Source organism: Cavia porcellus, unplaced genomic scaffold (genome assembly GCF_034190915.1).
Source record: "Cavia porcellus strain 051 isolate PalLab524CR breed Dunkin Hartley unplaced genomic scaffold, mCavPor4.1 scaffold_13, whole genome shotgun sequence".
Taxonomy (NCBI): Eukaryota; Metazoa; Chordata; class Mammalia; order Rodentia; family Caviidae; genus Cavia; species Cavia porcellus.
This window is the reverse complement of record NW_026947496.1, coordinates 68,045,628-68,070,725: the sequence shown is the minus strand read 5'-3', so window position 1 is coordinate 68,070,725 and position 25,098 is coordinate 68,045,628. Positions and strand designations below refer to the sequence as shown.

The 25,098-nt window shown below is 37.7% G+C and overlaps 1 protein-coding gene across 29 annotated transcripts in view; it reads right to left on the bottom strand.

The window, feature by feature from the left end:
• Window positions 1–25,098, bottom strand: part of Lrrfip2 (LRR binding FLII interacting protein 2) — a 111,884-nt gene that overhangs the window by 64,550 nt on the left and 22,236 nt on the right. For 28 of the 29 annotated variants that reach the window (XM_063260341.1, XM_013156291.3, XM_013156292.3 and 25 more), the window contains one exon: window positions 15,814–15,958. In XM_063260341.1, the coding sequence (XP_063116411.1) occupies window positions 15,814–15,903 (90 nt within the window). In that variant the 5' untranslated portion in view covers window positions 15,904–15,958. Of the gene's footprint in view, window positions 1–15,813; window positions 15,959–22,865; window positions 23,022–25,098 lie in introns of those variants that run through there. The other variant, XM_063260340.1, reaches the window with a different exon arrangement.

Sequence of the window (25,098 nt, the reverse complement as noted above, 5' to 3'; positions counted from 1 at the left end):
GATTTAGCTCAGCGGCATAAGCGCCTGCCTTGTAAGCAGGCAGTCGTGAGTTCGATCCCTGGTACCGATAAAAAGGAAAAAGACCAAAAAAAAAAAAAAAAACCTATCCTCTACTTCAAGTTATCTGCCTTTTTAATCCCTGTAGACATTACTTTACTTTCTACTAGAGTTTGTATTTTATAGGAAAAGATTTCAAAGCTAAGCTGTGCTTTAGTATACAGAAAATACATTTTTAAACTACAAAAATAATAAAACTTGCAAATCTTTTAAAAATTTATAGCCATAGCAATGACTAAGAATTTTCATTTCCATGTGTATTAGCTTTGTACCTATCGTCTCTCTTAAAAACTTAATTTAAAAATTAAGTTTCAGCCTAGTAGAGAGGCACAAACTGTTGAGGCAGTACTGCAAGTTTGAACACCACCTGGGCCAACTTAGCAAGACCCTGTCTCAAAATAAAAAATGTGAAATAGGCTGGGGATGTAGCTGCATGAGAAAGCCTGGGTTTGCTCCCCACCAAAAAAAAAAAAAAAGCCCAATTTCATCCTTCTAGGACGTGGCAAATTCTGCACAATCCAGACTGAAACATGACATCTCTAACAAAACCTAAATTGAAATCTGCTCAGTCACTGAATCAATAGATCACTAAAATCTGCTCTTTAAGAAAACATCTTTCACAACAAAAGGAAGCAAACATTTAGGTTTCAAAAACACACAGGCCCTCTTCTCTTTGTTAACTTACCAACTTTCTCCTAAATTCAGATGCTAGCTCTATTAGAGAGTGTGGAAGAAAAGCCACTAAACCACAAGCTTTAAAAACAGGGAATCAAGATGTAAAACTAGTACATCTGCCTCTTTCTTAACACTGCTACCAGGTGCCTGAAGTAACTCCAGTAGCAAGAATAGCAAGGAGTCACAGCTGATTCCAACTCACTTTGCAGAAATTTGAGACCAGCAAGTACTATGTGACTATCACTGATGTTCTAGATTAACTTTATCAAAAACATGCTTATAGTTACATATCTCAGGCTAAATATGCTATCCTGCTTGTTGTTGCTAGTGTTGGTAAAAACTGGTTATCTCAGAGGCAGTCCCATGAACATTTACACACAGTGTAAAACAAGTAACTATTGGTATTAACAAAGCTAACTCCACTGAGCCACTCAATAGCCAGAAAATATACAAATACAAGGAAATAGTTAAGGATGTCGGCATTCACATTAGTAAAACTGGTGGCAATCCCTACACAGTAGTTTTTGTGCCAATTATGAGCCAAGTATTAACATGCCTTTTGGTCCAAAGGGTGGAAAATTACCCGCAAAGATGGCCAGGCCAGTGGAATCCCACTGATTGAGGCTATGAATTACATTCTACCACTCATAAAACTGACAAGCCTCTGTATCTATGTCTGCAGGATATCTATAAAATTGAAGATAATGGCACAATCCCTATGTTCTAGCAGAAACTGTAGGCTCAAATCCAACATGGCAGTCACTTTTGTTTTAATCATTTTTTGTTACAACTTAAGTCTGCATAAATGCACTATGAAGCTTTGAGTGAATCTCCTACTAGGAAAGATGTCTGTCAAAACGCTGTAACATTGCTGGTGACAACAAAAATGGCCCACCAATAGAAGCAGTTGACTTTACTGCTCAGGTGATTATCCTGAACCACCCAGGGCAAATCAATGCCAGCTGTACTCCTGCAGGGACCTGCCTGCCACACAGCATAAAATGCTTTCAAGGTTGCTGGGTGAACAGAAAAGAAATCACTGTACTGTACTGTAAATCACTGTACAAAGTTAAAGGATGGCCCTAAATTTCTAAAATCTGGTAATGTTGCTATCATTGATAAGACATATTGACAAGACCATATGTGTCGAGAGCATCTCTAACCTTTCTTTGGATCATTTTGCTATTTATGATATGCGACAGAGAACTGCTATGAGTGTCTCTGAAACAGTGGATAAGAAAGATGTTGGACCTAGCAAAGATACCAACTCTGCCCAGAAAACTCAGAGAGCATTGAATGATTACTCCTAATAACCTGCACCCCAATTTTAATCAGTAGTAGAAGAATGGCCTCACAGCTCATTGTTTCAACAGGTCATTTAAGTTTAATAATAGAAAACTGGCTGATGCACGGTAAAACCTTCAGAAGTAAATGGAATATTCCATGGACTATTTGGACTTTTGTTACAAAGAAGTTTTAAGTTTAGTGTTTCATTTTGGATTTTTACACAGGGTCTCACTGTACATAGTGCAGCCTGTCCTTAAATCTGCTAAGTGGCCCTGACAGGCAATCCTCTTGCCTCTGCTTCCCAAGTACTAGGCATATGCCACCACATCTGGTTCTGCTTTGGTCTGTTTTGCACTGATGTTGCTATTGTCGGTTTCACTGGTAAGCTCGATAATGTTCAATGGAAATACTCCGTCAAAAATTCTCAGATTCACTAAAACAGATCCAATGAGAACGTAAACATTTTACAGCTATTGATGGTTATAATAAACAATTTAAGCCAAAGTTAGCAAAATTGTCAGCAAAATACAGAGAAATCAAAACACTGCTCATGTACTACCACTGGAAATGTAAAAATCTATAACTATTTTGGAAAAAATTGTGGTAGTTACTCAGAAATCTGAACAGAGTTATATAACCCAATAATCAGCTCTAGATACATACGTAAGAGAAATGACAATACATGTCCACATAAAATGTTCACAACATCATTATTCCTAATAGTCAAAAAAGAAGAAATAGAAGACTAGGGAAGTAGTTTGGTGGTATGTGCAAGGCCGTTGGTTCAATCCCCACTACCACAAGTAAATACAAAGTAGAAACAACCCAAATCACCATCAACTGATGAATGCATAAACAAAGTGTGGAATATAGATAAAATGGAATATTATTCAGTCATAAAAAACACTAACACAAGGTACAATATGGATAAATTTTGCTTGCTAGCTATTAAATGCCACATGTTGCATAGCTGTAGCTATATGAAATGATCAGAATAGACAAACACAGAGAGACAGAATTAGAGTACTTGATTGCCAAATGTAGGGAACAGTAGAGATGAGGCATCACTGTTAATTAAGAAGGGAGTTCTTTGTATGCTACTGCAATGTTCTGCGATTAGGTAATAGGTGATGACTGCACGTTCTTGAAAATACACCACAGTAGCTGAAGTCTACCTTGCTTCTCCTTAAAGCAAAGGTTCTCAGTATCTCTCTCACTTCTCTGTCCAAATTATTATAATCTGGCTCCTACCCAACTTAAACTAAAATTGTTCATGTAAAGGTCACCAATTGGTTCCACCTCTAATGGAACCAAACTCAATGGAATTTCTTTATTCTTATCTCATCTGTCCTTCTAGACTTTCACCATTACTAACCAGTCATTCCTTCTGCAGCCTCACACCTCTTGGCATTATGCAATATAGTGCCTCTTGGATCCCTTCCTTACTCTCTGACCTTCATTCCTCAGAATCTTTTATGGGCACATTCTTCTTTGCTAGATCTGTGGGGGCGAGGGGTGTCTTTCTGAGACAGGGTCTCATTATGCAGTTCAGGCTGCCCTTAGACTTACTTGTAGCCAGGCTGGCCTCAAACTCATATAATCTTGCCTCAGCTTTCTGAGTACTGGGATTATAGGCATGTACCACCATGTCCAGCGAGTCTTCAATTTTTAATACAGAAAAGTCTCTAGGCTTGACATCATGCTCTTTTCACCATAGGTGCTCCCTCTACAAATCTTTATATCTAAACCACATTTTTTTCTCCCATAGTCAGTTCTGATTTAATTGTCTACTGTAAATTGGAGATGTCCCCCAAGAACCTAAGACCAGTATGTTCTTAATTTATGATCTTTCCCTTAAACTTCCTCGTTAAGTTATCTATCAACTGCCCCACTAACCAAAATATGAAATGAGGAATTCCAGAAAGATGGCAGAGCAATAAACAGCAAACTGCTCCAAGATTTGAAATCCAGACACTGGAAAAATAGTAACTTGGGGAAGAAAAGAGGGAGGGAGGTGGATCTCCAGGACACAGGAAGGATCTGAAGGAAAAACTTTAAGAAAGTGAAGGGATAGACCTCAACACAGGAAAGGGCAACCTACAATTTCTCCCCAAGTCCTGGCTTGTGGCATGAGAAAGGAAAATTAGATCTCCATAGAGACATGGTAAAAGCAGGTGACTCCAAAAGTCTCCAGGGAGAAACATAACAGTGGATCAGAGCAGTGGATACTGTGTGCTCCAAAAGCTGGTCAAGGAACTTCAGGTCAAGTGACTTAAGTGTCCCTGGTTGGACACTAATTTAGAGAGGGGCCAAATGAACCCAGTACTCAGAGTAGCTATGTATTGACTTCATTCCAGGGGTCCCATGTTAAAGCCTCAGTGATGGGGGAGAGACAACCAAATTTGACAGCATGACAGGATAAAAAGTCAACACTCAAAAATGAATAGCATTCCTTTACACAAATAATAAACTCTTTGAGAGAAAAATTAGGGAGACAACACGTTTCATAATAGCATTAAGAAAAATGAAATATTTAAGATCTAACAAAGTCAGTCAAATACCTATACACTGAAAATTATAGTACTCTGAAAAAGGAAATGAAAGAGGAGACTGCATTAGAAAGTGAAAAGCACTCTGTTCTTGGATAGACAGAATCACTCTAGTAAAAGTAACCATATTTCCAAAACTGTTATACAGATTTAATGGAATCACAATCAAAATATCACTATTATAACTTACAAAACTAGAGAAAATAATCCTAAAATTGATATAGAACCAGAAAAGACTTAGAAAAACAAAGGCAGATCTGAGCAACAAGAGCAAGGCAGAGGTCATCATGATCCCCAATTTGAAGTTATACTTTAAAGCTACTGTAATAAAACAGCATGGTATTGCCAAATCTATCAATCCAACAAACAAAACACAGACTCAAAGGTCAGTGGAACAGGACAGAAGATGCAGAAACAACTCCAAGCATTCTTAGCTGCCTTATCTTTGAGAAAGAAGCCACATACCTTCACTGGAAGCAAGAGAGCCACACAGTAAATAGTGCTGAGAAAACTGGATTTCCACATGCCTTGACCCATATTTCTAACCATGCACTAAACTAAAATAAAAATGGATCAAAGATCTAAACATTAAATATGAAACACTAAAAATTTGCTGGAAGATACAATAGTCTAGACACAAGTATAGGCAAAGACTTCATGAACAAAACTGACTGCACAGGAAATACTACAAAGAATCAACAACCAGCAAAAGAAACCACCAACAGAGTAAAGAGACAACCAACAGAATGGGAAAAAATTTTATTCCTTGATGAAAAACTAACACCTAGAATATATAAAGAACTCAAAAAAAATCAGGCTCCCACAAATTTAAAGGCTCAATCCAAAAATGGGCATTTGAAATGAATAGACATCTCTCCAATAAAGTACAAGCAGCAAATAAATATATGAAAAAAATGTTCAACATAACTGGTCACTCAAGAAATGCAAATTGGCTGGGGCTACCCCAAGGTGAGAACCACCAGCATCTCCTGAGATCTGCACCATGTTGGAAATTAGGGCCCTGGGAAACCAAATAACCAGCTCCCTCCCTGGTAAGCGGTAGTGAGCCTACCAGCGCATGGGCTGAGAATCAAACATCCCACCTCCCCCACCTTCCTGTTAGCAAATGGGAGCCAGAGATCTGAGCATCTCTTGGGAGATTGACCATATGCAATATAGCAAATAAGGGGATTTCCTTCTACTCTCTTTGAAGGGAAATATTTTTACCACTGTTTTACTTTATTCTGATTAATGTTATTGCTCTATTCAATATTCTGTTTGGATAAGTTCTATAATGTTCTGTATTTCGTTTTATTTTGCTATACCTGACTGAAAGAACAACTATTGCAAAGATAACGAGATATACTGTGGTACCTATTACTGTTATCCTGGTAACCTGCTCTGAAGTTTTGTACCAATTTCACTACACTGTCTAAATTGGCAAAAAAAAAAAAAAAAAAAAAAAAATATATATATATATATATATATATATATATGCAAATTAAAACAACACCTATATTTTAGCTCACTCCAGAAAGTAGGGCTTTAACAAGAAATAAGTAACAAATGTTGATGGGGTTGTGAGGGAAAAAAGGATCCTTGTCCACTGCTAGTAGGATTGTAAACTGGTGTACTTACTATGAATATCAGTATGAAGAGTCTTCGAAAAACTAAAACCAGAGGTTGCATTTAACCCAGCTGGTCCCCTCCTAGGTAACCTCCTGAGTTAAAAACAGATCAGAGTGATATATGCTTACCCATGTTTACAGCAGCATAATTTATAATAGCTAAATCTTGGAAACATCCCATATGCCCATCAACAGATGAATGAGGTAAAGAAATTGTGGTATTTATAAGTACTAGAATACTATTCTACCAAAAGGAAGGAAAAACGTCAGTCATTTGTTGGAAAATGGATGCAGCTAAAGATCATAATCTGAAGTGAAATAAATTGGACCACAAGTTTAAGTATCACATTGTTTCGCTTATATGAGAAAACCAAAGGATTAACAAGAAATATAATATAGGATAGATACTGGGAAGTAGGAAGAATATGGTTAAATCATAAGGGGAACAAGGGAAGGAGAAAGGAAAAGGGAAGGAATGGAAAAAGTAAAAAAGAATGGAAGGAAAAAACAGAAAGTTTTTGTAAATAAGGAGGGGAAGAAAAGTTGAAGGGAGGAGAAGGGAATGGAAAAAAGAATCAAAATAATTATGTACAGGTACAAATTCCCTATGATGAATGTGACTAATACGTATGATAAATATGAACTAATAAAATTAAAGTAAGTTTTAAAAAATATGAAATGAAGAATCATAAGGCCCCTTCCCTTCTTAAATACCTCCCTCCACACTCACTAAGCCTTGCCTTACCTATCTCGTGCCCATTAAGTTTCCACTCCATTGCTATTATTTCCATCCAAACTTTCTATTTTTACTGTCACTGCCTTAATTCAAGCTCTTATCTGTCACAAAGATGTACAGTAGCTTTGTTTACTACCACCACTCCACATACAGTACAAAAATAATTACACTATAATTCAATGTGATAAAAGATGGACCTTTCAGTGGTTCCCCTGTCCTTTTCAAAATCAAATTTAAACTTATCAAACAAATTCTTTCTGATTGGCCTCCACTTTCTTTCCACATCATATCCTCCCAATGTCCAACTCCTTCCTAGCCACAATGAGCTACACTATTCTAGCAATTTCCCAGTACTTTTAGCTATCTTACACTCCATGCCAATAGAACGCTTAGAACACAATGTGTAAAAAACCATAAAGCAATACTGCTGATTGAAATATGTATTAGAACTTTTAACAGAGACAGACAGGAAAGATACTTTCTGATGTGATTATAGTAGTCCTCTTTGGGAAAGAGAAGACCAATCAAAAGAAACAAAGAGCCTTACACTTGGTCTATAATGTCTTCTTTCTCTCCTTTTTTCCTATCATTTTTAAGAAATTATCTGCAACAACATTTGTTCATGTCAGATGCTAAAAGGAATACTTAATTTATCAAAACCTTTCTATAGTTAATATTTTCCAAAAAGAACAATACATGAAAGCACATACACAACTGCCTTTTAAAAGAATCCTGAGAAGCCAGGCTGGGTCTGGAAGCAGTATATCAAAATCAAGAAGAAATCAATTTGCCCTTCCAATAAACTGTGTAAGCTACTCAAAGTCCAGGAAAAAAGCCAGATTACCCCCTCCCATGAGCCAATGAGAGCCTGGGCTGACATGATAGCAACTAAGGTCCAAAAACCACCGAAAGCTTATACTGTCTGATTAATTTCGCAGGCCTAGGGCCGGAAGTCTGAGCATCTATTAGAAGGATAACAGTGTGCAATATAGCAAATATGGGGGATTTCCTTCTCTCTTGTTTTTGAAGTCCAATACTGTTCTCACTGTTTTGTTTATTTTGACTGGCGTTATTCAATGTTCTGTTTTGATTGGCTTTACTGTTTTGTTTTAGTTGATTTTAACATATCTGATGGAATGGACAACTGTTGTGAAGACAAGACATACTACAGTAGCCACTGCTGATTTCCTATTATCCTGCTTTGAAGTTCTGTAGCACTTTCACTGCTTTGTTTTGACTGGCTTTACTCTGTTTTGTTGTGTTGAGTTTTATTATCTTTTAAAAAATCAAATACATATTTTTAAAATTAAAAAAAAAAAAGAATCCTTAGGCCAAGGATATAGCTCAATGGTATAAGCAGCAGCCTGTAAGTGCAAGGTCTGAGTTCGAGTCCCAATACAAACAAAAAGAGAATCCTTGGGTAAGGGATGCCAGGTAGTGTTTCTCTTCTGCCATGACCCTCTGTCATGCTGTCCTGCCTTGGAGCCAGCTGCCTATGGACTGAAACCTCTACTAACTTTTCTTCCTCTAACTTGTGGGATATCAGATAATTTTTCTCAGCAACAAAAAAAAGTGACTAACACAGGTAAAAATCTGGGAATCTTAATCTCTTCCTGGTTTCAAACAATTATATATTCCTTTTATACAGATCATTTGACAGCAAAATATTCTTTTGGAAGGAGAAAGGAAATCTAAGACTAATAAATAGACAATACAGGAAACTTTGCATCTGTGATAGTATCTAACCAAAAAAAAAAAATGTGCATGTGGAATCAGCTGCTCAGGAGACTGAGGCAGAAGGATTACAAACCAAAGGCCAACCCAGACAACTTTATGTGATCCTACCTCAAAATAAAATCTTCAAAAAAGGAGGGGTGAAATAGGGATATAGTATGTATGAAGCCCCGTCTTCAATCACAAGTACAGCAAAAAAAAAAACCTTTTGGGGGAAAAAACAAGTGCTCCCAGTAATGGCTAACTAAGCCTTCTCTTATTTCTGAATAGAAACATAAAGCAAGTGACAGATACTGAGAATAAAACTGAGTATCTATTATAGAACCAGTGACACCAGGCTGTGCCTGGAGGTAAGGGGCAGAGGGACAGGGCAGTGTGGGCAGTGGGGAAGGGGAGTATTGCCTCAACCATGTCTTCCACCCTCCTTTACCTTAATTCAGGTTTGTAAGTGGGAAACACATGGAGAAAGGTCTATACTCAATAGGAATCCATTGAATTCATCAACTAATGCCACCTGAAGAAATTCTAAAAAAATAGATCTGTTCTTTCAAAAGATTTGCCTAGGGGCTGGGGGTTTAGCTCAGCGGCATAAGTGCCTGCCTTGCAAGCAGGCAGTTGTGAGTTTGATCCCTGGTACCGATAAAAAGGAAAAAGACAAAAGATTTGCCTAATAAAAATAGTAAGTACAAAAAAAGAAAAGTTTCATATTGTTAACTGAGAAGAAATGGAAAAACATTCACTTTTAAAATTGAAAAAAACTCCCATTTCATAGTAATTTAGGAATTTTTGTGTACCAACATTGAAAATACTTTTAAATTTTGCCTCTTGTATAGTTTTACAAACAAACCTAATTTTCACAGAACAATCTGAACCAAATAAATAAGATAATCAAAAAAGTATCAAAATTAAGAAAGACTCTAGACATGACCTTGAAATGCTGGAGTTCTTGAGGGCCAGTCCAAGCAGTGACTGCCTTCACCTCTACACTTTCTGTTTAGAAGATCTCATTCACCCTTATCAGTTTAATCACTTTTTTTTTTTTTTTTTTTTGGCACTAGGCATCGAACTGCACTTGCCATGCAGGTGCTTATGCCGCTGAGCTAAACCCCCAGCGCTTAATTACTTCTATATGCTCACAAGTCTTAAATGTTTATCTGCAATCTAGATCTCTCCTTTGAGTTCATGACTTATATTCCTAGACTGCCTCTTTGATGTCGAAGTCTCACAGGAATCTTAAATGTAACACATGCCAATATTCATGGTTGTCCCCTTCTCACTCTTACATTTCCTACCATCTATTCAGATACATAAACTAAAATGTTCCTTGTCCACTACCCAACCATAATCACTCATCAAGCTTCTGCTATTTATCTCTGCATTCCAACCACTTCTCACTATCTTTACTTTCAACATTCTAAGTCAGGACACTATTATTTGCAAGTCTCATGATTTGCCTCGTTGCATCCACTGATGCCTCTCTCTTTGACAGAACTTCCAACCTGTTAATAAATCATCCTTTTAAAGCATGAATCTGGTCCTGTCATACGATTCATACACACATTCAATGTTTTTCCCATGACTTTTAATGCACATCAAAATCCTAAATATGGTCTAAAAGTATCTATATCACGTCTCAGTCTCATTCCAATTGACATGTGAGCCAGAAATTCTTAGCAGTGGGAAGCTATACTGTCCCCTAGGATGTTAAGCAGCATCCTTGGCCTGTACCACAAAATGCTACAGTAGCACACTTTCCTCATCTCACCCACTTCATTGTGATAATATAAAATGTCTTTAAACAATGCCAAACATGATCAGGGAAGAAAATCATTCCTTTGTTGAGAATCACTGGTCTGTATTACTTGATAACCAATAACTCTGTAGCTTTCTCTCCTCCATATTGCCCAACTACTTCTACAGTAATGTTATGGAAGACACCATAATTACAAAGAATACAGGAATTCAGTACAAATTAAAGCTCTATCACCACCACCACCCCATCTTAGTTACAGAAAAAAAAAAGTGTTGCTGAGACAAAATACTCGACACCCAAAATTAAAGGAAAAAAGCTCCTTTAGCTCTCAGTTTGTAATGGTTCCTGTCCATAATCAGCTGGCTCCAAGACAGAGTGGCACACAGCAGAAGGGCAACAGGTCATGGCGGTGGAAGACAGCAAAAGCAACAAGCAAGGGGAAGGAGAAACAAGCCTCTTTCTGTCCCTTATACTATATAGAGGCTACAGGCCCTAGAGTGGGTGGGGCACTCACACCCTTAACTCCAGCACTGGACCAAGAATCAATCACAAATTTTGTATCAGCCACCTCTGAAAAGCCCAGCCCTCAGGACTGCATGAGGCTTTGGAAGGACACCGCTAGACACAACCATAACATCCCCCACTCCTCAACTAAATGACCTTAAGCAAGTTAATTCACTTTTACATGTCTTGGATTCACCACTGATAAAACTATTACAAGGAAAGTACCTCATGGGGTTGTTCTGTAGACTGTATTAAAGTAATTAGACTGCACATAATACAAAGTAATTAGCATAGTACATAATAACTGAATAAATAGCTGCTCCTCAAAAGCTTGTCACACATTCTCTCTGGCTGGAAAAGCTCCTTCCCACATCTGACAACTTCCTCCCCTAAGAAATGCCATTAATCCTTCAAAACTCTGGTGAAACAGCACTTCCTGATTCAAGGAAGTCTTCCCAGCAGCCTCAACCAGCCAAGCACAGACTTTTTAATAAAACTTTGTACTGCTCTAAGCACATAACAGCTATAAATAAATATATTACATACTCTATTTCCTCAGGTAATACAGTGCTTGTGACAGATGATTACAGTTTTCCAGACAAAAAAACTACTATAGTAAGTATACCTGAAAACTGGAGAAAGGATCCATTATAAATTTGTTTACTTAGCATCTATTTCCCCTTTAGAAGCTAAATTCCATAAAGGTCATGACCACAGCAGTTTTGAACAGTGCATATATTCCAAGCACATTACAGAAAAGGTGCTCCACAACTATTTACTGAATGACACTAAAAACTCATATTCTTTAAAAAGAAATTACATTCTAAAACAAAAGAAAGTATTAATACTCACAGTTACTGCTAATGATGGTAATTCTGCATCTTTAAAAAGCTTTTATGCCTGATAAAAGTTGTGGAGTTTTTGTTTTTGTTTTGGGGACGGCTGTTTGGTTGTTTGGTTGTTTTGTGGTACTGGGGTGTAAAACCAAGGCTTCTGCTCTGGCTTTATGCCTGCTCCTTTTTTTATTTTGAGATACAGTCTTGCTAAATTATCCACACTAGGCTCCAACCTGCAATCCTTCTGTCTCAGTCTCACAGAATGCTCAAATTACATGCATCTGTCACTACTCCTGCCTTGAAAAACATTTTTTATTCTTAATTTATTATCACCTAAAAATGAGTAAGTTTAGTAGTGAAATTACTATGATAAGATAATAAGAATGTCAAGGTATTCTGGTTATCATTCCATAAAGCAACACTACAAAGTATTTTTAAACTCAGCATAATTTAATACACTAAGTATAATTCTTTCCCCTTGTATCTTTTTCTTCAAACCATTAATCTATAATTTAAAAACAGTGGTGGGGGGCTGGGGAATTAGCTCAGCGGCATAAGTGCCTGCCTTGCAAGCACGTGGTCATGAGTTGGATCCCCAGTACCAAAAAAGACAGTGTTGCATGCCTGTAATTTCTACTACTCTAGAGGCTGAGGCAGAAGGATCACAAGTTCAAGACAAAAACTTCTGGTTCTGCTAGATTCCTAGAACAGCTGGAATGGCTATTACATCACTAGGCAACAAAAATCTGTGTGTACACCCAGTGGAATATTACTGAGCAACAGAAAGAAATAAAGCTATTTCAAGGATTAGAGAAGTAATGAAGTTCTCATTCGAGTTACAACATGGCTGAATCCTTAAAATATTAAAGGGAAATAAACCACACATGAGGGGTAAATATTGCATAAATTCATTTACACAAAACACTTAAACTAGTCAAATTCATAGGGACAAAAGTAGATTAAATATTATCAGGGGCTGAAAAAGAATAATGAAGAGTTATTGCTTAAAGGCTAGAAAGTGTTTTTTTTTAGGTTTCCTTTATTTAAGATTAAAAAGTCACAGAAAAGAAAACCAAAAAAGCAATACAGATAAACAAATAACAAGAAACCAAATACAATAACAGTATAGGTTTACAAAACAAGATGATAAGACTTTGACAATGGTTCTAATATCAAGAGAGTTGCTTAGATTAACAGATATTGGCAGGAGTTTCTTAATGAAAAGGTTTTAGAAATTAATAGTGATAAAGATTGCACACATTGTAAATGCAATTAAAGTCACTTAATTCTACACTTAAAAAAAAAGGAAATCCAAACATTCTAATACCCACAAATGTTAAATAACCCTAAAGTTTTCTTATGATTACAAGTAGATTCACACACTAAATATGTATACATGTAGATCCTACTTAATATAAAAATCTGTGGACACTTTATGTAACAATTATTTCCTATAAAAGATAATCTGTTTCTATGTTGGATAATCATTTCTTAGATTTAAGAGATCTGTGGTTTTTGGAGGAGTTATGATCTTGAAAGCAATCACAGAATTTTAAAGCTAGAAGAAATTTCATCATCAGGTTGAAAACTAAGGGTCATTGTGATTATTTCTTTTGGAAGAAATGAGCATAAATCATATTTTCTTAATTTTACCTTTAAGCAAGGAAGGTAGTAACCAGGTTACTACCAGGTTTCAGTGATATCTTAAAAAGATTGCACAATATTCAAGAGGCTTCAATTTCTTCTCAAAGGAATAGCTGCTACAAATAATATTCACCAAACTGACTACACTAAGGCAACATAACTAGTTTTCATTCCACATTCATCTTTCTCCTTCTGAGAGGGCTAGATGCTTAAAGGTTCCCAATTTGACATAGTAAGTATGAGCTTCCAGATAATTTTCACTGAATGTCAACAGGCCTTCAAACTGGTCTTCTGGCACCCTAATGCACTTGCTAATGGCTCCTGACACCTGGTACCCAGACTCTTCAAAAAGCTGTAAATGCCTGAGCTTTCCTAACAAAACAGCAACATGTTTGTTATGAACACACAGGGTTTACATATCCATTCAGGAGCTTGGCTGTGGTGGCACACACCTGTAATCCCAACACTCAGGAGGCAGAGGCAAGAGGATTGTTGCAAACTCAAGACCAGCAAGGGCTACAAAGTGAGCTCAAGGCCAGCCTGAACTGTATAGTGAGACCCTGTCTCAAAAAGACAAAAATAGATACATACATACATACACACATACATAAATAAATAAATCCATTCACATTCACATTCCTTGCCTTTCCAGAGCAGCCTTCAATCATTTCGATGTCTTTTAAAAATGCACTCAGGTTTTGCAAGATGACAAGAGTTCTGGAGATGGACGGTAGTGATGGCTGCACAACAATATAAATGTATGTAATGCCCCAAAACTATATATAAACTGACAAATTTTGTATGTCTTTGAGTGTATTCTTAAAATGCACACGGTTTGATATTTTAACATGCAAATTATTCAATTTGTGAAACTTATGTCCTTTGTTTCTTTCCATTCTCATTACTTCTTGTTGTTGGCTTATTCACCAAGTAAAATGCATGAAAACGTGAATATATAACCAAGAAGCAAAAGATGCTTTTTTAATTTATTGCATTCTCTCCCTATCCATTTCAAAACATAAGTGAAGAAAGATGAATTAAACTCTTCAGATTTAACTGAAGAAAAGAAAGAAAAAATTAAACTGCCATTTATGTTGTTAAAGGGGTTTGTTTTCATTTCTAATATAAAGCAATACTTTTTTATTCCATTGGAGTCAATAAGATTAAAAACTATCAATGCCTATTATATGTATGTAAGTGGACAATATGTAGCTATGAAGACAAAGGAAAGAAAAAACTCAGAAAGAACACATGAGATAACAAAACTGCTAAGCATATTTCCTCTAGTTTTTAAAACTACTGTGTCTCATATAAAGCAGTCATCGAAGTCTTGTATCTTAACAAAAATTATCCCTTTTGGGCCACGGATTTAGCTCAGCAGCTAAAGGGCCGCCCTGGCAAGCACAATGTCATGAGTTCGATCCCCAGTACACACCCCCCCAAAAATTATCCCTTTTGTGTCTGACATAAAAGCAGTCTTTTGGATTTTGTTACTAAAGTGAACATATTCAAGGCAGGGATAATGTTCAGTGGTTCAACTACCAGTACTAAAATAAAATTTAAAAAATTGTCATATGCATATTCAGAGTGAAGACAAAAACTAGAAATACTACCTTTTGATATTTTTTATGGTAATAATATTTTATTCTAGTATAACTTTTAATAATGGAATTAAACTTAGTTATTTCATAGCAAAATAATAACATACAGGGAAGAAAAATACTCTGCAAGTATAAAAAACTTAATCACTCAGACTAGCTAGGATCATCTGTACGTTTTGATTTATAATTCCATACCTGATAGCCATCAAAATCCCCTAGAAAGAAAGGAGTAAGAGGGAGTGAAATAAAAGAGAAACAATGTGAAAAGAATTTAAGTAACACTTTTCTGAGCTCAGCTTAGATGGGGATTTGCCACATAAGGTAATAAGGCCTAGGAATCTACAGTGAGAAAGCTCCCGTAACAGCAAGCCACAGCCAGCTGTTTGTTATCACTGCAAGTCCCAAAAGCTGTTACTAACCAAAGGAGTTAAACAAAAAAACCAAAAAAAAAAAAAATATGTTTCAAAAAACAACCACATAACTCACTGAGCATTTTTATAATGTAATTATTATTTCTCCAATGCTCTATCCCAAATTTAAATTCTGATGATAAAGTACAAATTTCAATATACCAAGAATAATAGAACTCAGTTAACCCATAAAAATATAATGAAAAATTTTAGATGAATTGAATAGACATCCAAGTATTTTTTTTATCCTAATATGGTATTTTAAAGGCTAGAGTAACATCTTGTTCATAGTGAACATGCTAAAATTCGCTCAGTGAATATTTTTATCTTTCACCTCAGTATTTGCATAAAGCTCTCATCTGACCAACTCAGTTTTGAAAGATAGTTTATCACACATACCTCTCTGGCAATGTTACTCAAAGCTTCATCTTCTGCAGAAAATCGATCTTTTACAGGTGTCCTTTTCCTTCCAGAACCAGGAGTCCCCATCTTGTGTTCTCAACAGTCTTTTAAATCTGAGAGTAACTTTGCTTTGTGTTCAGGCCTAAATAAATAGAAACACAATTTAGAATATTTCTTTTTGTGCAGCTTTGAATACTCTTTCATACATTCAATTTTAACAGAGAAATATTTCTCTTTGGAGAAACTAATAACAAATACCTTTGTCAAATTATTCCAATAAATTTCAGAATATTTAAATTTATAAAAATTACTAACTTCTTACTTTCACTGAGCTAGTCATAACAAAACTGCAGTAAACAGCAATTGTTCTTTCACTGTTTAAAATTAATACAGTTGTTTCTAAAATCTATTTCCATTACAGAGTAAAACACATTTCAGAAATGATACTCATCATATAGTTTAAGAAGAATGTTGGGGTCGGGGATTTAGCTCAGCAGCATAAGCGCCTGCCTGGCAAGCTTGAGATCGAGAATTTGGTCCAGAAAAAGAGAGGAGGAGGAAGAGGAAGAGGAGAAAAAAGGAGGAAGAGGAAGAACAACAACAACAACAATAACAACAACAACGTTTAAGAGGTTTTATATTCAGCCTTAAAGGTAGACAATAGTAAATTTGCTTCCAGCTAAATCATAACCACAGTAAAAGAACAAATGAAGTCTCATTATTCTACAAATAAAAATGTAGACATATTCTAATTCTAGACATGTAAAAATATATACATGGGGGGAAAAAAGACTTGGCTGGAAAAATATCAATAGTTTAACAATTGTTTGTTTGTTGAGATGAGGTCTTGCTACATAGCTCAGGCTAGCCTTCAACTCATGGTCATCCTCCTGCCTCAGCCTTCCAAATGCTGGGATTATGGGAATAGACCAGCACCCCCAGTAACAGTATCTTTTTTCCTCTCTCTATCTCTCTCTCCCTCTCCCTCCTCTCTCTTCCTCTCTTTCTAACAGCACTATGAATATACGTTTTGCTGCTTGAATCTCTGAAATTTCAGCAGCATTGAGGGAAGGAAGATACAACTCTGTTCCTAGAATAAATATGAGCACCTGCCAGTGCCCAGTATTACAGGTGCTGAAGGTAACCATGATAACAAAATTGATGTAACCCAACAACTAAGAATATAACCATGGATCTATGTAATTAAAATTATTAAACAAACCTATTTTACAAAGGAAAAGACAAATTCATCTGTCAGGATTAGAACTTACTTGATTCAAGCAAAATAAGCCAGAACCACTACACCCCAAAAAAGTTTTCTCCAATCAAAATTCAGGCCACTCATATCTGCACCATTTATTACCCAGTTATCTTGTTACATATGTCGTACAGAATGAAGATTAATAATGATTTATTATTTCATATGGAGATGATCCTTAAGAAAATAATTCATTTAAACATAAGCAAACAAAAATGTATATCTGAAAGGAGCAACTGATAAATCTAAGCCACAATATAAGACAATTCCTGAAAAGCAAAATTTTCTCAGAACTCTCCAATCATTTCAGTTTCAGTGTAATTTTAAAGGTTATTCACTGAATAGTAATAGTACATGCAAAGATTAGCTACGTACTGAGAAAAAAGCAACGTTTTATAAAATTCATTTTTAGACTGGAGTAGTAATTTAACAAATGCACTGTGGAACCATCCAGTATTTGTCCTTCAGCCAGCTTTCCAAGGACAGTCAAAAAGCCATTTCATAGAAACAGGAGGAAAAAAAATGTAGACATATACGTTCTAGTTCTAGACATGTAAATATAATTACACAGAAAAAATGACTGTGGCTAGGAGAATACAGTTTAACAGTGACTTTTTTTAGAACAGGATAATAAGTATATTTTTTGTTTCTTGAATCTCTGAAATTTCAACAGTATCAAGGAAAAGGAAATATATTTTCTAAAAAATAATTAGACCTAAGGCTAAATTTATAAACTGGTCTCAAAATGGGTTGCACTGAAATTAGGAACAATACATCAGACAACTGAGACACACTACCTGAAATCGCCATTAATGGCATTCTTCCAAATGTACATCTTTCTCCTCTCTCACTATAATCCATTTTCCTTCTTCCTCAACTAACACTTAGACCTGGCAGGGTATCACTAGCTCAGAGACTGTTTACAAAATTATCCTTTGATAACACTGCCTCAAAACAGAACTCCTTCAACAAGCACTACACTAGTCACCTTTGAGAGAAAGAAAATAGCAAAGGAAAAATGAGCACAGGATGTAAAGAAATAGGAACCACTTCTTGTCCTATCTTTCTTGCCTTTCCTATCTAAAAGGAGCCTCTAGGTATGTTTTTGACTGATTAACCTTTTCGGTTACATATAGGGTGTGTATCAACCATTACCTATTTCAAAGAACAATCCAGTGTTTCTGGATTAATTATATTCTTTGTATCCTGTAATCAGTCATCCTTTTCAGTATTAGAAAAATTAAACATTTCCAGTTTCTATGTATCTATCTTGTAGTAACTCTAGAACATTCTGCATTAATCGAAGAAATGATTCCTATCATACTCAATGGAAAACTGCTTTTCAATAAAATGACAAAAATAAAGACACAGATTCAGAAGAATCTTAAATTAATTATTTACAGTTTTCTATCCAAAGGACTTTCAGACAGTTTGTATCTAAGTAGGTTTTCTCAAGACTACTGTTTTACATGCCATGTTAATTAATGGTTATCAATTGACCTAAAGAACTGAATCTGATCAAGATGGGTCAGATTCCAAGTACAAGACACAGAGGCAAGAGAAAGAGAGTGACATACACGCAGAGAAAAAAAAAAAAAAAGATAGAGGCTGAGTCTATAATGACATAGATCAAAACGTAAGCTTAAAGTCCTTATTCATTTGGGAGGTGAGAGGAGATCATGGGGGTGCCAAGCTCTTCCACAGACTCATTCACTGATGAGTTCTATAGGTGAATGTGCTGTTAGGAGGTGGGGCCTGTTTGGAAGTGGGTCACTGACAGCATAACTTGGAAGAGTATATTCTTGTTCCTGGTTCCTTATCTGTCAGCTTCCTGACTACCAAGGCTGAACAGCTTTTCCACACTATACTGTTTATGCCTTGAAGCCAGCCAACCACAGATTGAAACAATGAGTACAAATAAACCTCTCCTTCTTTAAGTTGTGGGTGTTAGGTTTTTTTGTCTCAGTGAGGAGAAAGTAACAGACACCTTCCAAAATAGGGAGAGTGTTAACACTTTCTCTTCTTCAATGAGCTTCTTATATAATATATATATATAAATAATAGATGTCTAAATATATAATATATATAAATAATAGATGTCTAAAACACTTATTTTGCCATATTTAAATGGCACTTCATCATGATATGTGGTTCACTGTTATAAAAATAGACTATGCACATACTATGAGTATATAGCATTGTAAATATAGCACACTGAGAGGGTAAAAAAAAAAAAGCTGGGCATGGCACTGCATGCACAGGCTGAGGCAGGAGTATCAGAGCGAGTTCTAAATCAGCCTGTGTTACATACTGAGTTCAAGACCAGCCTGGAGTGCATAGTGAGACTCAGTCTCTAAATAAACAAACAAACAGGCAGGCAGATAAATAAATAAATAAATACATACATACATACATAAATCACACTTAGTTCTGTGCCTCTGTAGAGCCTGATAGACCCAGTTCCTGTATATTATCATGGAGAATGCAAAACGTTGTATATCTTTTCATCTGAGATATAATTACAGTTAATGCTGATCTGTACAATAATACATTTCATAGTTATTCATAAACATATCCAAGTAGAGTGTCTGGAATGCTATGAACCAGACACTTAGAAACTGGAGTTGTTGCCACTAGACCAAATTTTAAGTAGGAAAATTTTAGTTCATCTGACTGTACTCCCACTTGCTGTGTTGTCCTGCCCACAAAATTTGGCTTCTTCATCTGCAAAGCAGAATAACAACTGACCATCTATGTAACATGGTTAATATAAGGTTCAAATGAGCCATAAAGCAGTTATAGATATTTAGTATCTTAATATTATCTTTAGTTACTATCACTTCTTTTGTGTATTTCATTTATAAAATTGGCAAAATAGAATCCTTGTCCTTCTTATGAGTTTATACTTTTCCCCCCCAATCATAGAGATGAAACCCAGGGCCCCATATATGATGGCCAACAGCCCTACCAATGAACTATATCCCAGATCCAGTGCCCTTTTTTGGGTGGGGAAGATGGGTTCCCAATTTACTGACCAGGAGTCCCTGAGCCTCACAATAAACCTGTTTCAGTCTCCCAACTAGCTGAAATTACAGGTAAGCACCACCACCAGGTGACAACTTCATACTAAACAAAAACATTCTCAGGTCATTTCTTGCTACATGCATGTTATCACTAGACATGCTGAGAATTTTTACTGAAGCATGGAACAATATGGAAAAAAATGTAAATGCTTTCACTAAAATTATTATTTTTTTTAAATCGGTACTGGGGATCAAACTCACGACCGCTTGCTTGCAAGGCAAGTGCTGATGCTACTGAGCTAAATCCCCAGCCCACTAAAATTATTTTGGTATAGAAGATATTTTTACAATAAAGACAAAAAGAAAAAAGTTAAAGTATTTTATGATTACTCAAAGTCCACTGATGAAACTCCAAAGAATACAAGCATTTTGAGAATATAGCCTTAGTATGTTTTTAGGTCCCCTGATAGAACACAATTGACTTAGAAGCAAACAGACTGAATGGTACAATTAAAATCCAAGCACTTTTTTTATTTCTTTTTTTGGTCTTTTTGAGACAGGGTCTGACTATGCAATTAAGACTGACCTGGGGCTCACTTTAGCCCAGGCTGGTCTCAGACTCCCAACAATCATTCTACCTCAGCCTCCTGAATGCTAGGACAGGACTGCACCACCACATCTGGCCCATGCACATCATTCTATGTAAATTTTATCTCAAAAGAAAAAAGAACACTATACAAATATTAAAATCTAGTCTAAAATATTTAGGGTTGAAATGTACAGATAGCTGCTACTTACTTTAAAATGGAACAACAAAACATGACATGATGAAATCCATATCAGAAGTTCAGGAGTGTTCACAAGTACAACTCCTTCAATTTTGCTGTATATTTGAAAAATTTTATAATAAAGTGTTGAGTAAAACTAACTAGTTTAGAGTAGATGATTAGGTAAGCAAAAGACATGGGACACTCAGGCAGGCTAAGGGAGTAGGATTACAAATTCAAGCCCAGCCTGTGCAACTTAGCAAGACCTTGTCTCAAAAAGTAATAAAAGTCCTGGCTATGTACTACAGTGTGAATGCCTTAGATTTAATCCTTGGGAAAAGGAAAGACTATAAATTGCAATTTTTTAAAGTTCTGATTTGAAAAAGAAAAAAAAAAAGACAGGGCTGAGGAAGTAGCACAGTGATACAATGTTTGCCTAAGTGTTCACAAGTTTTGGGGTATGACCCTCAACACTATAAAAAATGAACAAAGAAAATAAGGCACAGATAATTACAGCACTAAATGATATAAACAGTTACATATACATTAAAAATTAAGGTTACAGGCAGCCAGACATGGTAGCACATACCTGTAATCTCACCATTCTAGGAGATTACTATGAGTTCAAAGTCAATCTGGGCTACCATAAACAAGTTCAAGGCTAGCCTGCACTACAAAGCAAGACCCTGTTCGCCATACCCACCCCACCCCCCAAAAAAACAGATTATGGGCAAAATAAGATAGCTGAAATCTCTGAATCAAAGGGTGAGTGAGGTTACAATTAAAGCTGTTAATTCTACAAAAATCTAGATGAAGCCATCATATGAAAATGAATAAATTAGCAAAACCTACAGAAAAAAGGTGTATCAGAAGTTAAGAAAATGGGGCTGGGGATTTAGCTCAGCAACATACGCACCTGCCTTGCAAGCAGGCGGTCATGAGTTAGATCCCCAGTACCAATAAAAAAGTAAAATAAAATAAAAAATAAAAAAAAAGAAATTAAGAAAAGACTGTTCTTCCCCTACTGAATTGTTTTGCAGCCCTTACCAACAATAAATGGACCAAAAAAGGGTTTAAACCAGGTGAAGTGACATACACCTATAATCCAAGCACTCTGGGAGGCTAGGGCAGAAAGATCACAAATTTTAGCCCCATCTAGGCAATTTAGCAACTCAGCAAGAACTCATCTCAAAAAAAAAAAAAAAAATTAAAAAGAGATGAATATGTAGCTTAGTAAAAGGCTGTGGGTTCAAAACCCACTATTACATAAAGAAAAAGTGGGAGGTGAACACTACATTCTATTCTATTAATGCTCCGGCCAATGTCATACAATCTTAACATGACTTTGTAATAAGTTCAAAAATTGAAATAACTTTTTTCTAGTTCTCTTAAGACTCCCTATTCTGGATCCTATATATTTCCATATAAATTTAAGGTTCATCACTTTTTAGGGGAAAAAAGAAGAAGACAGTTGGCATTATGACAGCAATTACTAAAAAAAACTATAGATGAATGTGAGAACAAATTGTACATTAACACTGAGACTCTAATCCACAAAAATGCATTCTTTCCAACTATTTAGATCTTTTTTGGTTCCACAACATTTGTGTTTTCAATATATAGTCCTTGCACTTCTTTTATTAAGTTTACTCCTATATAACAGGGTCATCTTGAAGATCCAATAGATATGAAACTTTCTGTCAGTTGTAAAATGCTAAAGAAAAAGATATTATCAATGATAGCAAAAAACAAAAGCCCTGAAATCACAGGAAAAAGAGTGACAAAGAAAAACTCATATGCAAACTCTACACCTAATTTTAGTCTTCAGTTGATGTTGGGAGCCACCACATTGCCGAGCCGCCGCATATAGCGATCATGCGGCCTGTGGTAAAGAGCAAAGCCTGAGTTAGATTACCCCTCCCATCGAGCACGTTAGTTTCCTGCTTACCGCGTAAACAACCCGCTCAATAATATGTTAGCCAATCAGCTTGCCTTGCTTACTTTAATATGATTGGACACTGTATCCGTATATATACTGGTGCCACCCCTGGGGGGAAGTAGAAGCCCAAAAGGAGCCGCGGAGAGCGGACCGGTAGAGGCTTCGGAGCGAAGCACGGAAGGAGCCGCGGGGAGCGGACCAGAGGAGGCTTCGGCTGGGAGCGATCCCAGGGCAGGCTGTACGGAGAGAAAATAAAAGAAAAGGTTGTCCACTGCCAGACTTTGTCGTGTGTCCTTCCTGCCGGCCGGGAGCGACATCGACATTTGGAGGCCCGCACGGGGAACAACTGATCACCCCCGAGACGTGGTAGTGGACAACGTTCCTTGATACAGCACTGCGAGACAGGTGAGCAGGGGATAAACCTGGGCCCTGGGTGGCACGCACCTACAGGGTTTTTAGACTCCCCTCAGGCTCACGCGTAAGTGGCGGATTTTTGGGCCTCACGCGGTGAGTAACATATTAAATATGGGTAACGTACCGAGTAACGACACCCAGCCCTTGGTACAGGTCCTCCGGAAGCTCTTAAAGTCCAGAGACCTCAAGGTGGGACGCAAAACGCTGGAGAGCTTTTTTGAGGAGATTGATAGTTTCGCTCCCTGGTTCTTGCCCACAGGGCACTTAAACCTGCCCTCGTGGGAGAAGTTGGGCAGAGATCTTTCTCTAGCGGAAAGGGAGGGCGGGGCTTCGGTCTTCGCTCGGCCACTGTGGGAAATGATATATGCATGCTTGAAGAGCGAGGGTGGTTGCAGGGAAGGTTCTCAAGAGCTCATTAAAGTGCGTAGGGCATTCGAACAGGCCCAGTCAGGGAGCTCCCGGGAGGGGTCCGTCAAAGGAGACAAAGATATAAAGGAGGAAGACGGGGCTCAGGCCTCGGAGTCGTCTGACTCCGAGAACGAGGAAGGCTTAGACAACGATGAGACCAAGGAGCCTAGATGCCAAGAGGATAGGCCGCTCGATAAGGAGTCGCAGGGTTCTTTCCCAGCGTTGCGCCGCGAATTGCGCTCCGCTCAACTTGGTCTGCGGAGGAGTAGAGAGCTCCTGGAGCGAGAGGGAGGCGAAGCCTTCCGCCCCACCTTGGGGGCTGTTCCCGGAAGCGATCCCTCGCCACGAGGCGGCCGCGTGGGAGCTCCCTCCCCTTTCGCCAGAACAGGAAGTAATGCACGGGCCCCCATTTTCCGCCCAATCACGGCCGCCGTCTTATGCTCCGCCGCCGGCGGGTCGGTATTTTTACAGGCGGCTTTGGCAGGGGGGACGTTTGTCTCATGAGGTACATCCACCACCTGGGATAGATAGTGGCCCCTACGGGATATTTCCTGTACAAGTAGCTATGGGCCAGGGACATAATGCATGGGAGCCTTTTGAGATAAAGCAGATTAGAGAACTTAAAAATACAGTTACAACCTTTGGGCCGACTGCGCCTTACACCATTGCCATGCTGGAGAACCTGTCTTCTGGGCCCCTCACCCCCGCGGACTGGATTCAGCTGGCAAAGGCGTGTCTGCCCTCGGGTAGTTACCTGGATTGGCGAGCCTGGTACACAGAGTTCTCTGCCGAGCAGGCTGAAAAAAACGCCGGTCGAGAAAATGGGAGCTGGGGATTTAGCTTAGCGGCATAAGCGCCTGCCTTGTAAGCAGGCAATCGCCAGTTCGATCCCTGGTACCAATAAAAAAAAAAAAAAAAAAAAAAAAAAACGAAAAAGATAAAAATAAAAAATAAAAAATAAAAAATAAAAAACAAAAAGGGGGAGTAAGCCAAGGCCTGCCTCCAAAGGCGCGGTTATCTATGGCATGACAATGGATGGGCCCGGATCCGGTAATCAGCTGGAACCGAGGCGCGGTTTGTGTTTTTCTGCAGGAATCGGGACGAGAACCACTGTGGGTACCGGAGAGACTGACACGGGCGACAAAGCCCTCGACTAAAGATCAGACCTGCCCTACCGGAGATCCATCACAGACCAACCAACAAGATGAATAAAAATAGCGGTAGCCCAAAATGGACAAAAAGATCCTCAGGCATATGCATGGCTCGCTCGCCTTACCTACGACCGAGTCTAGGGACGGTGAGCTTCCCACACTCCTCCTCTAAAAAATTATGATATAGCAGGGTAGATGAGTCAATGACGGGTAAGAGCATGCCTCCCCAGCATGACTCAACCTAAGACAGGCCCTACCCCATACCGCACGAAAGCGGCTGAATTACTAGGTTCCGCCCAAACCAAATGTCGCCCCGGGGGGA